General features: G+C 41.2%; 1 protein-coding gene across 5 annotated transcripts in view; it reads right to left on the reverse strand.

Moving 5' to 3' along the window:
* sptbn2 (spectrin, beta, non-erythrocytic 2) overlaps positions 1-7,694 on the reverse strand; it is a gene marked incomplete at its 5' end in the record, with an annotated part of 34,767 nt that extends 27,073 nt beyond the window's left edge. For 4 of the 5 annotated variants that reach the window (XM_079214001.1, XM_079214000.1, XM_079213999.1 and 1 more), the window contains one exon: positions 7,538-7,694. In XM_079214001.1, the coding sequence (XP_079070127.1) occupies positions 7,538-7,694 (157 nt within the window). Of the gene's footprint in view, positions 1-862; positions 980-7,537 lie in introns of all 5 variants that reach the window. The other variant, XM_079213997.1, reaches the window with a different exon arrangement.
* Between the last annotated feature and the right edge of the window lie 8,080 nt (positions 7,695-15,774).

The raw sequence follows: 15,774 nt of genomic DNA on the forward strand, positions 1-15,774 counted from the left end.
ACACTATTGCTCGTACACATTCAGCTGCTGCAAATATTTTATCTCGCGGGCTGTGACTAAGAGGTCTAAAGCTCACAGGAACATGCCACATGGTAATACAATAATTCTAACAGGTACACATGGTGATCCAGCAATAACCTTAACACAATAAAAAGTGTTGATTTTGCTTCAATTTAACACGAGCCTTTCCAAATGTTAGTTACAACATCATTTCCTACGTCTTATGTCACAACTACATCCACTGGCCTTAGTGATTTCTGTTTGCAGGACCTCACAGGCCTTAGCCAGAGACAGAGCTGTGCATTGTAATAAGATAAGAAAGGACAGGTGGCCCAGTGATCAGGTGCCAGACTGCCTGCTTTAGAGCTGAGCTGAAGTCTACTGTGTGTCTACAAGTCTCCATTAGATTCTCTCCGAATTAAGCACTAAAAACAGAACCGAATTGAGAGAGGAGTCTTATCAACCTCTCACAGGAAGAGACTATAAAAATGCTGAGCTATTACTGGGAACTAATTCACAACCCAGAGCACCTGCTGTAGGAATACCACGATAACACTAGCCAAATAGTCCTATTCTACTAAATATTACCTGTTTCAATAAACAACAGGAAATGTGATAAAGAGTATCACTTTTCACTCTGGGAAAGTCTTATCAATCATTTTGAACATTAATAACTGTTTCCATAGGTCACACAGCAAAGAACTTGAGGCTCTAACCTGTGACGTCAATAAAACAACTCTTTATTAAAATATATTGGCTGAGCTAACCTAAACAAACCATTCAAAGAAAAGGAATATTATAAATTCCCAAAGAGAGTGGAATTTCCCCTTCAACCAAATCGACAGGTCAGTATGACTCTTACCTTGCAGCTGTTTAAACCTTCCTTCCAAGATGTTAGAGTATTGCACCTGATTAACAAATGCTGCAGGGGACAAGCAGGGCTCTCTGTCCCTGCGGTCCAATTCCATGGTCTTTTTTTCTGGATCTCTCTCTCCTAATATTCCTCTCAGATATAGAGTGAATGGAGATTTTCCTGCATAGCACAAGAGAGGCAAACTTTCCCACGACAAATGTATCAAATCCTTCGGAGGGCTTTCCAAAAGATAAAAAGTTTTGTATATCCAAAATGCCTTGATTTGTCCTCCTCTTCTAGATTCCTGCAATGCTGTGCCTCAGTCAGGCACAACACAAGCATGAAAATGTTGCCGCCTGTTCTTTACTCTATGTCCCACCTTGTCCAATGAAAGTGCAGCAGTGCAACGGTGGAGGGTTTTTTCAAAAAAAATATTTCAAACAAAGCTGAAGAACAAAATGTTCTCTTGTTTCACCTCCTTGTGAATAATTTCACCAGCATTGTGGCCTCTGAGCAAAGTAAAAACGTTGAGTTGCACTCCCTTGACGTTCAAGGCTGGCTATTCCTTCCCTCCAAACTCTGAACACGCATTTGCTGGAGCAGAGCACAGCAGGGCAACCGGCTGCGGTCGGATTGCTGTGTAAACAAAGCCGGCTGTGCCTTCTGAAAATTGTGTCATTTGCATAAGGTGTGTTTGAGGGAGGAGCACAAGGGAAGAATACCGTGGAAAGATGAGGGGAGGGAGGAAGGGAGGAGGTGTATAGGTGGACTAAACCATTAAGAGTTCTCTGCTCAGCGTAGCTTGAGGCAGATTATACAACTCTACCTTAATGCCAGGGAGCAGCGGGGGTGTGGCCTTGCCAAGAAAGTCCATCACCAAAGTCGCCATCAGATCACATCCTCTTATCTCGCTGTGTGGTTCTTATTTCTATCACTCTCTAAGACAAGATTTGATCTTCCTTTTCCTGTTCACGTGGTCTGCCCTGTGATAAGGCGTTAAGACAGGAAGGAAGTTGTTGAGAATGTCTCAGCAACACAACAAGCTCTTTCCTGCCTGAACAAGATTTGAAATTATGAACTTGTGCGTCTGTTTGTCAGGCAGATGGTGAGGCAGGCGTGGGGGTAGAAGTGAGTCATTACCAGTGCAAAATAATGATAGAACTACACAGCATTAACACATTTTATGTTTTACTAGATTAAGAACAAGTATAACAATTATGTATGGTACAACTTGTTATGGGGGAAAAAATATGTGTGGCTTTTTATGATTATTAAAGACTAAATGATTGTTTGCATGCAAACACTGGAGGGAAATTGTATTTTGAATTGTGATGGGATTTAAAAAGTTCCAAAACAATTATTTTCCTCCATCACTCAACAAAGGAACATATCATATAGCAACAGTAATTACAGCCTTTAAGTGCATATTTGAGATTCACAAGCAAGTTTAAGTGCACTTGACTCACCATCACACCAGTAATAAAAAAGTATATCAGTTTAATACACACCAACAATACGGTCAGCTGAAACAATCCATGAAGAGAAAATGATGAATATATTTTGAACTTGTTGAACCGAAGGTTTACTCTTTCTTGCAGCTGCTATCACCCTACAAAAATGCAAAAGTTACTGTACTAAATGCCTGTGTGTGCAAAAGTTACACAAGACTGTAAACACAGTGGAGGACTAGGGTCACAACCTTTCTTACGAGAGGATGGCGTTTGGTCTGGTCAGGGGGCCGTGGTAAAATGGTCTGCTGGGGTTTTTTGATCTGTGCTTGTCCTGATGAGCAGGGAGCATCTGGATGGGTCTCATTAGAGGACAAAATGCTCCGGGCCTTCTGTGACTGGGTGTTTATGGAGGGAGACTGGACTAATGAGATCCGAACAGAACACACTTCCTTCGGAAGACCAGACGCTATGCCGTGGTCGCATGCAGCGAGAAATGAAGAGCAGAGAACTGGTAAACTGGTAATGGCCATTTAAGATCCCACTGGGCATATATCAAACATCACACTCCCAATTAACATGACAGGCAGATGTGATGGCAGGTTTGTGTGTCTGGCACATGGGTCTTAACAAATTATGTTTCGGCTGTTTCCTCCCTTTACAACTCATCCATCATTTAGATAGATAATAATAAATAAACACACTGGATATGATTAACAGTTATTTCAATCTTGTGAAATATGAAAACAAACAGTGAGGAAGTCTGCCAAAAGGAGATGTGGGAGAACCTCCTGCATTGAGAAAACTGGAATTAATGATAATTAATGATGGTCTGGTGTGGTGAATGAACACAGAGGAGAAACAGAAAACAGATAGAAGCTGCGGAGGAGTAAGTGCTACCAGAGGGAGAAAGGAGAGATCTATTGCTGAGCAAGCCATTTTTTATCATCCCACACCCCCTTCGAGGGACCCGGGGGAGGGCAGAAGCTGGACCGTACTACAAACACTGGCAGTAAATGTCTGATCTGAAAAGGAATCCCCCTGGAGCAAGTAAGGTTCCCGAAGGTTTCTTCCTTTTTCCCCCTTTGAAAGGGTTTTTTCTATTTTTTGGGGGGGAGTTTTTCCTGATCCAATGTGAGGTTCCGGGACAGGGATGTCGGATGTGTAAAGATTGTAAAGCCCTCCGAGGCTAATTTGGAATTTGTGATTTTGGGCTATACAAAATAAACTGAATGGAATTGAGGGTTCCACCATACCTTTTGCCTGATAGACAGATTTGTCAACTCGTTAAACACCGTTTCCATCTTCACTGACATTGCCTCCACTCTGATTCATTTCCATGGGGTAAAACACGAGAGATCAATGTATCCACCTTAATTTTAAGTTGACAGGTGATGTGTTGTCATGACAACATACTTCGTGATGGTGTTTTAGGAGTGGAGCGGAGCAAGTTAAAAAAATAGAACTAGCCTGCGATATTATATATATGGAAATTATTTAAGAGGAATGCCCCCTTCATAAGTACCTTCTCGTTTCGATATAATATATATATATATTTTGAAGTTTCACAATGTATTGTAAAGAGTTGACAGTCAACAGCCAACACAGACAAACATAAAAAGAAGCTATGCCACAGTCTCAACCTAGCATCAAGTAGCAGTATGACGATGTAAATGATACATGTTTCCACACATCAAAGGAGAGCGCTGCTTGGATTTCAAAGCAATCAGTACTTTTAATCGATGTAGAACGGTCTCGATAGCAGCGTCAATGTTGTCTGTAGCGGTCTCCATTGGTATTAATGCTCCTTTGTTCCAGCGCAAAGCTGACAACGCTTGACAACTGTTAGTCCCGCCCATGGCACTGATTGGCTACTTGTTAGTTCTTCGTGGCGCTCAAAGGTCTGGCCTGAGGCAACAATCACTCGAGTCATAGTCCAAGTATCTACCAAATGCTGCACAGTGAATTTAAATGATATTCTACCATTCATGCTTGTGTTGCTCTTACTGTCAAAGTGTCCGTGAGAAGGGTTCTGAATCCAGAGTTTCTCCCCTACATTTTACAGCAGCCCACTGCTGGTAATGCTTAGGATGGGTTGAATACAGAGGTCAGATTTCATATCGATTGAAATAAAGTTTGTTTTGTTTGTGAAAAAGCCTTTTGCTTTCCCACTGTGGAAGCTTCCACAAGTAAATACATGTAACTGTTTGAGTGTGAAGCTGGGCGTTGTTTAAAAAAAGGCAAATTTGCACCTCTTGCTTTGCTACACAGTACAGGAAAGTAGATATGCCGTTATTTATGCAAATTACAATTATCTTAACACAGGGGTGGTTCGCTACTGTGAAACAAGTGGCAGCTGCTGCCACACCAGACGTAAAATGGTGTGAATCAGGAAATGATGCAATCATATAACATGGAGAAAAGCAGAGACAGTTGAATTAAGAGAGGCTTTGAGAGAAGGAAGCATAAGGAGCAGCTCACATAATGCTAAACGTCTTGACATTTGGGGAGAAGTTGTAAAAGGTGGACAGGAGCTATGCCTAGGGGGCTATAGCTGCTACAGCATGTCAAAGAATGTGCACATCAAGCCCACACTTGTCAAATAGAGATTATATCAGGTATTCACACACACACACACACACACACACACACACACACACACACACACACACACACACACACACACACACACACACACACACACACACACACACACAAACACCTCTCTGGTCACACTTCTACAATAGTATTACAGCCCTTTGCTGCTTTCCATAATTAAATGGCAGCAAGATACAGTATATGTTGAAATATAGTGCAATGCGTTTGCAACCAGGCAACATAATAAGGGCAAAACCCAAAGTCTGTTTCCCTTTTGGCATAAGGAAATGAGTCAGGTTATATTTGTAAGTGAAATGAGGTTTATCTCTTTAGAAGTACTTTGAATACAGCGGTAGCGGTGCTCAAAAATCATTAGAGAGAGAGAGAGTTGTTTTGTGTGTGTGCGTGTGTGTGTGTGTGTGTGTGTGTGTGTGTGTGTAACTGCCTGTTGCTCCCCTCTGCTGGGTTCTCCTTGATACTGCAACTTGTTGAGTATTAAGAGCAGATATTTTATTTTTAGCATGTGAAACCAGGAAGGTACAGGGTGCACATGCGCACACACACATACATGCACACTGTATGTGCTACAACCACTAATAGAGCCATCAGAATATTCACCTGGGTCACATTGGTTAGAGCTTCCAGCAGGACAGGCTTGCCAACACGCATGCACTTGCACAACTTGGAAGGATGTCAATAGTCTCAAGGGTAGGTGAGTAAAGCTGCTTTCAGACCCAAATTGTCTGAAAAATCCAGCCTTCTCATTAATTCTAGTAAGACCACTGTTTAGGCACAGCATGCGGTCTGATGTAGACTGTTCCAGCACATAAAACTAATCGTCATTCAGGAACACTGGATAGTCGTGTAATGGCTGTTTTTTAAAATGATCGTAACATGAATGGGCTTGGGCCGCCTACAGCAGCCCTAAAGACTCGCCTCACCACCTCATTCCATCACTGCTTATTAATCTGTGGTGAATTGACTATATAGCTGCCTGCCTTTGTCCTCATTTTTGAGGTATTTCGGTCTTGCCCTATAAAGAGAGATTTGTGCCTTTTGGGATGGAAAAGAATAGAGTTGGTACCTTAGTCCAGTGTTTTTTAACCTTTTTTGAGCCGCGGCACATTTTCTACAATAAAAAAATCCCACGGCACACCAACAACCAGAAATGTTACAAAATGTCACATTGTAGCATAATACAGCATATATTGTATGGTAGGTAAGTATTGCGCTACCTACTGGCATGGAAGAGTATTTAATTACTAGGCCAGCCACTATATTGCAGGCTCAGACGCTCAACAAAGGAAAATTATTTGGGACCGATTAAGTGAAATTGGACATTTTCCCACGGCACACCTTACTATCTCTCACATGTGCGTCCACAGTGGTTGAAAATTACTGCATTAGTCTACAGAGCCTCATTAGATCGGTGCAAATTACCATTGATCTGTGATTTTGTCTCTACGTCTGTTTTCTCAAACTGCTGGTGTATATTTAAAAAAGTTACTTTAAAAACAATTACCATACTGGCCTAAATATAATACAATGTTGTCTTCAATGATTATATTTGGAAAAAAAGATATGTTGCATTACACTCAAGAAAGAGCGATTACAACTACAGATGTTCTGTTTGAATGGAGTGAACATCTATTCGGTTATAAAGTGAGAATGTTATTTTACAAGTGCTGTATTATGTGTCGTTTATGGCCTTAATGCTGCTAGGCTGGCAAGTCAATACTTGTCTATCTGTAGAGTTAGACAGCCCTAAGAATGTCCACTCACAAAATATATATTCCCCCTCATAGTGGACAGCATCTCCTGGCTACTTTACTACATAAATTGAGTAATCTGTCAAGTCTCTGTCCAAAAATTTGCTGGCAGAGATTGTCATGTTAAAACATGCTGGGCAAAAAAAAATCTTTAAAATGCTAACATTCAGAGAAGAATTTATGGTGGTCCCAAACCGGCAGTGTGTCAGTCAGTATGTGAATGAAAAACATGTGTCAGGGAGAATGTCTTTTTAAAAGAGCCATCATACAGTTGAAAGCTCTGGGCATTACCAAACAGCTGTTTATACAGTTTCTCATTGAAATGGTAAATGCTGGGGAAAATATACAAATACTCAATTTTACTGATTATCTTTAAAGTGCAGATTGACTTAAACCTACGTTTAGTGCTGAAATGTATGTTTCAGCACTTTTAACATTTGCTGTACAAATTCAAAGATTTTCCAAAATTAGATAAAAATACATTTCCAATAATTTCAACATCTTTAAATGTAACGCTATGATGATTTTATATGATTTTTTTTTCATCAGTATGCTCTAACAGTAATATTAATTTGTTTGTTTGAGTCAAAAATAATTACTAGGGTTTGTTGAATGTTTCCTTGGTTTGCATTTGATATTGTATTTAAGTCTTTTGATTGTATTGTGTGAATTGGCATAACAACATTTACATCATACCGTTCAGCTCAGAAGGACGTAATGCAGACAGCAGTGCAATTTGTCAATAAGTTAAAGCTGATGGTTTGATAACAGGTTTCTTTTGCAGCTTTCTGTAACTTGGCTGTGAAAACTGCTTCACATACTATTATATCATACCACTACATTTGCGTGATACCAAACATGTAGCATACCTGCGAGGGCCTTGATGCGCGAGCGCTCGAAGAGGCGTGCTGAACTGTTCTCATTATCCCAGTCAGTCTCTGCTGCCAGGTCCCAGCGGTTGTTGATGTCATTGTACTGCTGCTGGATCTCCAAGCTGTCAAAGTCCGTTGGCGAGATGGTGCTCATGTTGTCCAGGCTGGAGGAAAACGCATTCAAACTGCAATTCAGACAAGGAGATACAAAAGCACAAACTCAGTATACAGAAAAGGGAGGCAACATTGCGCGATACCAGAAGCTTCACAAGACGGACCGTTGAAATGTTCACAAGCTAATGTTTGGAAGATTCAGTTTGGAAACAGAGTCTATTTATATTTCATCCTAGGCCAGATAATGCTCTGTAACACCACCTACACGCTCCTCACAGTCTCACAGCTGCACTCAAGTTGTATATGCTCAAATGAGAGTCATATGCAAATAGAAGCAGAGAGAGTACAACTGCCAAAGTGTATAAAGAGATAAAAACATTCAAATAGGTCTGTGCTCAGCAACTGTCATGAAGTCATTCAGTTAGACAACCAAGAATAGAAAACCATCGCATGCCAGGGCAACGCCAGTAGAGTGTCGATGGCAGAAACCACCTCAATCTACATTGGTTTTTGACTTGCGCACGCACGCACACACGCACACGCACACGCACACACACACACACACACACACACACCTCAATAGCCCTACTAGTGGTCAAAACCCCACAGAATGAAACACTTTATATTCTCAATCCCTGCCCTTGCACTCATTGCTGGCCATGCAACATCCCTACTATCCTGCTGTCTGTGCCAACTCAGCATTCAGTTAGAATAACAAGGGCACCCTCACATGGCAACAATCAATAGCCTACTCCATGAGGAGGTCAGTGCCACACCTTCAACCGGATGAGTCTCTGGATTTTGCTGACAGATTTGCGCTTGAGCCAGAAGCAAATGCAAATGCAACATTTAGTAATTGTAATGGTGTGTGCGTGTGTGTGTGTGTGTGTGTGTGTGTGTGTGTGTGTGTGTGTGTGTGTGTGTAATATCTCTATAATAAACACTCTAATATGCCTCTATATAACATTCAGTATTGTTCACTAAACACTGATGTTGAACCCATAATACTTTATTCTCAAAAGATCATATTCTTGCCTTCAAGGAAAGCATTCAAATATTGGTAAATCTGATATTCTTATTTGCATGTATTTAGATAAAATATAAACTAAGTCTGAATTGATTTCCTATACATCACACCTCAAACATGTTCGATCAAAAATAGCGTTTAATACGTTTATGAATTTATTCACTACTGCACATGACCAGACAGATCCTGTCCTTAGTATTATGCACTAGAGCTACATTAAGATTAAACCCCCACCAGAGAGACCCATTAACTAACTGGGGCCATTTATTTAAGAGCATTGAACAGATTAATAGACATGGTTGACTAGTCAGTTTGCTAATACCTTTATCTTTCATTGTGTCTAATAGCTGTGGCAGCCTTGTATTGAGATGAGTGAGAGGACAGTTGTCGAAAAATGATGGGGTTTTGTGAGGAGGTATTTATGGCTAAGAATAATTAAGGACTACAACCCCTGCTCAAGGTTAAATTCATTCATTTAATGCACAAAAACTGCAGTCCTACTCTCTCCATCATGTCTCATGATGAGCTTAGTTTAGTCGCGGTTAGATTACGTGGTACGACAGTGAGAGGTTGGAAGAAAGAGATTCTAGGCAACAAACGAGGTGGTGCTCTAGATGAAATTAAGTAGGCCAGCTATGAAACACATCACACATTAATAAGGCCATGTATTAATTCTCTGTTCTTTTCCTTGAGCTTTGATTAAAAGACATGTTAACAGCTGCTGACAGAGATTTATCTGTTTCAATGTAAGGCTGCCAGTAATGTGTCTGCTAGGACGATTCTCAATATATCCTCTCAATCAAACCTGGAGTTTGATATCGGACAGCTGCCAGAACCGATACCTATCGATATTATACACCGCCAGTGGATATCAAGGTTGGGCCCATATTCCCCAAATCATTAAATGCAAAAAACACATACTGGAAAGGCAAAAGCGTGTAAAAGATAGACATAGTGTAAAAGAGGGTGAGGTGGTGCAGATTTTAAAAAGCCTACCTCCATCTGTTAGCTGTCCTAAAACTGCAATGAGAGAGAGTTCAGTCATACTAATTATCCATAATAGGAGCAACTTACAGTGTGACTGATGTGTGCCAAATTATTTGGCTTTGTTGTTTTCTTTATATTTTTCATTTATTGGATAGTTTCCAGTATAGATGCATGCAAGAACCAAGTCAGAACGAGGGGATGAGATGCAATAAATGTCCACAGCCACAATCAAACCAGGGATGTTGCAACTAAGTGGTGTATAATGTGGATCCATTAGAGAACGTCAGGACTCGTAGGGCGTTGTTTATCAAGAGAGAGGCTGAGATTTTGTTGAAGTCAAATTTATCCAATTCTGCAGAGCAATACAGCGACCTGAACATCAATACACCTTACTATTGTTAAGACAAGTCAAACAAGCCGCTCACATTCTAGATATAAAAAAAATAAAACAAAAGCTTGGCAAATCCTATTAGTGGCAGACTAAGAAGCGGCTGGGAATAGAAACTAAATGCAAGGATTAGAGAAGAAGGCAGAACACCGCCTCCACACTACCCCCAGACCTGTCACCTCTCCACTCACTGACACCCCAGGAGTTGGCTAACGCTTTGACCCCCTTGAGAGTGTGTATGTGCGTAGGCAGTATGTTTATTCTTGTGGCCCTCAGTCATTTATGAATTGAATATGATCTATAATACAATAATTACAAAGTCAGTCCACTCTTTTTATCCTCAACATCACCGTGTGAAATTATCGGGCAGATTAATAAACAATAAATTAAAACAGGCCTACACCATGCGACTGATTGTGGTGTGGTGCGACTGACAAAGTGGTAAGATTTACATGCAGCTAATAATAATAATAATAATAATAATAACCCCAAACGCCACAGCATGGAAGCAAGAGCCACAAAGAGGACACACTATCAAGGACAGGCCTGGCAGCAATGAAGTCAATGACAAGCTGTCAGTGGGAGTGGACCAGGGTGGGGGCTGCAGTGTGCTCACGAGAGTCTGGCAGTGGCAGATCGAGGGCAATCCTCCCCTTATTGTCAGGAGGAAGAGGCTCGACTCAGTGTCTGCACTAATCGCCCCTCAATGGATCAGACAAACAATCCCCTGACCTACTATGATACAACCTACTGTACTCGTCCTCACACACACACACCAACTCACTCACGCACGTACGCATGCTCACATGCACGCAGGAAGAAAACCACACATGGAAGCTGAGCTGACCTATTACACCCCCAACAGCATCACCACCAACCTCACAAACACACACCCACAGAGCTTCTAAAAGTCACACACACAAATCCTCCCACTCAGCCTGTGCGAATCAGTATTCAGCACACATGGGTCGGTTCAACACCTACAATCATGCTAGCCTGAGTGAAGTACAGTTGCCTCCCAGAGAGAAACAACTTAAATAACTTCTCCACTGAAACCTCGGTTTGCAAAGCTAAAAAGACACAAAGGAGCCTTCTGAGTCAAAGTTTCTCCATGCACAAACCTTCAAGTAGAGAAATCAGATGCTAGCCCTAAAGCTACTGCACTGCAACATCCACCAGTACTGCTCATATCAGGGATAAAAAAAAGACAGGCAGGCAGACAGATGTGGCACAAAAGGGGGGTATAAAGAGGTTTTATCAAAGAAAATCCCCTCAAGGTCTAATCCACAAATACATGCCAAAAGATAGCCATTAATTTAATGAAAGATTTAGATCCGTCACGTATCCTTCATATGTCCATATGCATTACTCTCCCAACACTAGTGCAATCAACAAAACCTAATACAAAAGAAATAAGTGCTGCTGTTACCAACAGCCTATTATTGTAAAAGCTGGGCAACATTGTAAGGCTGTGTTAACACAATAAAAGCTTGTGGAGTCGACAGATCCTCAAGCTGGGTAACAGGACATGGCCTACATGGAGTCCAACCTTTTCAAACATGACAGCATGCTTTCTCTAAAGTCAAAATAGGAAAGCGGGACATGTACCGCAAGTGACTGTTTGGAAGAATAGTGCTTCTGAAAAAGTGAGGCGCGAAAGTGGGGCACTGAGGAATGCCTCAAGGCGAAACCCCAGTCTCTGGCTGGGCAGACACACATCAGAGTATCGCTCAGAGTGACACCGGTGAAGAAAGCAGGGCAGAGAAGGCAGCATGACACCACCTCTTTCTGTCTCCGCCATCCCTCCTCCCCTCCCAGAGCTGCTTCCCTTTGCCCAGCTGGTCTATTTATCACTGCACCCGTTAATCAGAGAGAGCGGAAAAGAGAAATAGAGTCCACAATCAGTCACCCTCAGGGAATTAGGCCTGTGCACACGTTGCCAGCCACACTGCCACAGCGCACCAGGGGAGTAGGTTAGACACACACTACCACACCCTGTAACGCCAAACAAAGGAGCTATCAGCCTTTACATAAAACAAATAATGAAATAATCTATTACATTTGAAATATTACTGAAACCATATCATTACGACTGTAAATCAGCCGACCGCGTCACATAAACAAATTTCAATGAGTTCAAGCTGAGGTGGCACCTCTGTGTTGCCAGCTAGTCATACTCAGACGAGCATGGGGGTGGGGAGGCAGATCCCCAAATGTATCGCACAAAGCCTGCTCCGCCAAACTGGCCCCATACAATGGAGGAGTCAGCAGAGAGTTGAGGCCAGCCGTTCTAGGCCTTCCTGTTTGCAGAGATGAGGCAGCCAGAGGCACGATATGCATCAGCGGCCCCACAGGCTGCTGATCCTGGCCTGAATGCCCCGCTGAATAGGACAACAGGAGGTCCTTTGTTGACCTGTAGCATCACATTGATTAAATACTCAAGCTGGAAGCATGCCTTCCACACATGGACATAGAGATGTAACTTTGGTTTTGGGCACCAATTCTGTTTACTGCATAATGGTACATAATAACTGTAATCCGTAGAATACAACAGTTGTGGGCAAATTAACAGGGCACTACCATTCATTAATTCAAGAGTTCATACATATACTGATAAACTTGGACAACTTAATCAAAATATGTGAACCCTTTGAGGACTGAGAAAAGCAGGACCTATAATATATATATATATATATATATATATATATATATATATATATATATATATATATATATATATATATATATATATATATATATATATATAAGATAATAACATCTCACTACGGCATGGACAATGAAACAGCACCTGACTTGTAAACCATCTCCGTCTTGCAACTCATATCCAAGCGGCACTTGCTACTCTTTGTCAATGTGAGGCATGAGTGGACAATCAGTACGAGTAACAAATTCCACAGCTAAGCTCTCAGAAGTATTTCCTGAGGATTTACCTGTAATAACTAGGGATGGGTATCGTTTGGGTTTTTTCCGATACCGGTGCTAAACCGATACTTTTAAAACGATACCGGTGCCTAAACGGTGCCTGAACCGATACTTTTTTATTGCCGAGGCAATTTTTTTTCTTCAAATTGAACAATATTATTAACTGTTTAAAGTATACTATAGATATAAATAAATAAGTACATACAAAACACGCTTCAAACTACAGCTTCAAACCTTTTAACTTCAAAATATAAAAATATATTTAAAAAAAAAGAACAGACAAGCATCAGGTGGCCTGATGGGACCGTGTGCAACAGAACTCAGACACTGTTGGATCCTAAAACTGCTGCTTTACTGGACTACACGTCACCATTAATATCAACTGGAGAGATTTGTTCCATCAAACCGAGGACGGACGTTCAAAAGCTCGTGCTCGTGTCTCCAGCGATCTCTGTGTGCGCGCACTGTGTGTGTGAGCGCTGGAAGCCCCGCCCCCTCGAGCCCCGCTCTGCATGCAGGCAGACAGAGAGCAGGGCAGCGAGTGTGCTCTGATCCGCGCTATTTTAATAATCGTTTTTAGCATGCGGGTACCGCGCTACCTTTTTAGTATCTATATACCGTGCAACTTTACAGAGTAGTGTAAAAAAAAAAAGTATTTAAATCGGCTCAGGCACCGGAAGGAAGCACCGAAATCTGCGTTGCTTTTCGGTCCGGTAGGTACCGGACGTGTTGGTACCCAACCCTAGTAATAACCCCACCAATACAACTAATATGCATCTCAAAAGTTTATAGTAATGCATCATTGCTTTACTGGGAAGTTGAAATACACCCGATAGGCTACATCTTTATAGCCTTCTTCCCACTGTGGCAATTCTGGGCAACAAGGCATTAGCTTATGTATAATAGTTTTATGTGTAGTCGTATCATAATTTGATGCCACAGCATGGACAAACAAACCAAGGCAAAAGTTATAGTGGTTGCTGCTCCTGTCTTGCCCATGCTGCTGAATGAGTCCTGAGCTCAGCCTGTAGAACATTTGGCTTGAAGTCACAGTGGCAGCCTCAATCTCGATGGCTGCCAGAAATCAAAATTAAAAACATCAGTGAATGAAATATTCATGCAGATCAGGCTAGTGGATTGATTCTTGCCATTTTAAAACGCACAAGACCAAGTGCAAGCATCAGCAGTGTCAGCTTGCCTCCAGGTCTGCCAGTGAGTGTGGTGATGCTGATGCATGCTTGATCGAAAAGGCTTTTTCCAACCATCTGTTGATCCCAACAGATCCTAACAGCCCAACATCAACAGTCTACGTGCATGTGTGGGAGGTTTTTTAACCTCAGGGCTGTTATATATTTTGGGTTTTGCTTATCTTTTCTTCCTCGACCTAAAAAAGGTGCATATATGCATCGGCAAATGAACAAAACATCTTCAGATACATCTGGAGGTCGCCTTCTTTGTGTGGCTGCTTAGATATTCGTCTCTCTCAGAAACAAGGAGATGCTGCTATCTGCTGACAAAAGCTGTTAAAGGCACTAAAACTAATCTAAACTAGACCCGAGTGCCTTCATTTCGTCTTGCAGCACTAAAATACAGTAGTTTATTTCAGTCATTTCAAAGTACTCTGTCCCAAAAGGGCTTAGATTGAAAAACTGAATCCAAACTATGAATGGTATTCCTTATTTTAAGAAGTAGTTAATGGCAAACAATTCCTTTTTTATGGGTATCCAAATAGTCAAATAGTGCCCCATATCAGAAATGATAGAAAAACCTGGCAGAGCTCTCTACTGAATTGGCACTGAGATATTCCATTTTTAGATTCCTGAGAGCAGTGAGTAGAGGTGCAACACCTGCTCAGAATTTCTGCATATGAATGTCTGCATGAAAGGTCTGTCCACGCGAAAGAAACTGAACGTAAAACAAAGTCCTTCCAATGACATGATCTTTAAAAAAAGTTTATTTATTAATTAGGTTTCATAGTATATGAGGTGCCACACTGTAAATACATCAAATTAAAATAAAAAGCCAGCTTTCCAGATGGTTGTGGCTATGTCCAGCTCCTGGCTGCTGCCATGTGTGCCCATGTAATGCCCTCATTAATTCTCTTTCTTTACTTTTCTCACATATTAAAAATAGAGGAGATGACTGGACTTTCCTTTCTATGGAGTGTAAATACCAATAAAGCACTAAAATAACTTCTACTATACTGTATTACTGGCTGCTGTTTAGTTATAGATGCAATATAATTTGCACATTTATATTGATGACACAGCTATCCCCAAAAACTAGATGCATGCAAATAAGATGACACGGTTCTTGAGGACAGATCTTGAGTTTATTTGGCCAAAATAATTTTGATGAGCTACATACGGCCTTGTTTTAAAGATGCTGTAATATCCATCCTGATGACCTACTTTATTTTATTATATGCATTTTATTTTTGCAACGTTTTACATCTATTTACTTTTCAACAGTTATAGCTCTGACACATTTAAGGATGGAGTGTCAAGTGCCTTTACAGTTGTTATTTTATGGCTGCAGATAGAAAAAAAAGCAAACATTTCAACCTCAAGTCTGCAAAAATGTCACTCTCTGGCCTCACAACACAGGGCACACGTGCCGAAAGCATTGCTTTCAGAGGGCTTACGTTGGATGCAATCACATGTGAAAGATTAGATAAATACATGCGGAAAAAACAACCAATACTAAAATGATGAAACTAATAACTGCACAACAGAAAGAAGCACTTGTTACTACACAAGGCATACACTGGTCTAG

The sequence above is a fragment of the Taurulus bubalis genome, assembly GCF_910589615.1.
Source record: "Taurulus bubalis genome assembly, chromosome: 2".
Lineage (NCBI taxonomy): Eukaryota > Metazoa > Chordata > Actinopteri > Perciformes > Cottidae > Taurulus > Taurulus bubalis.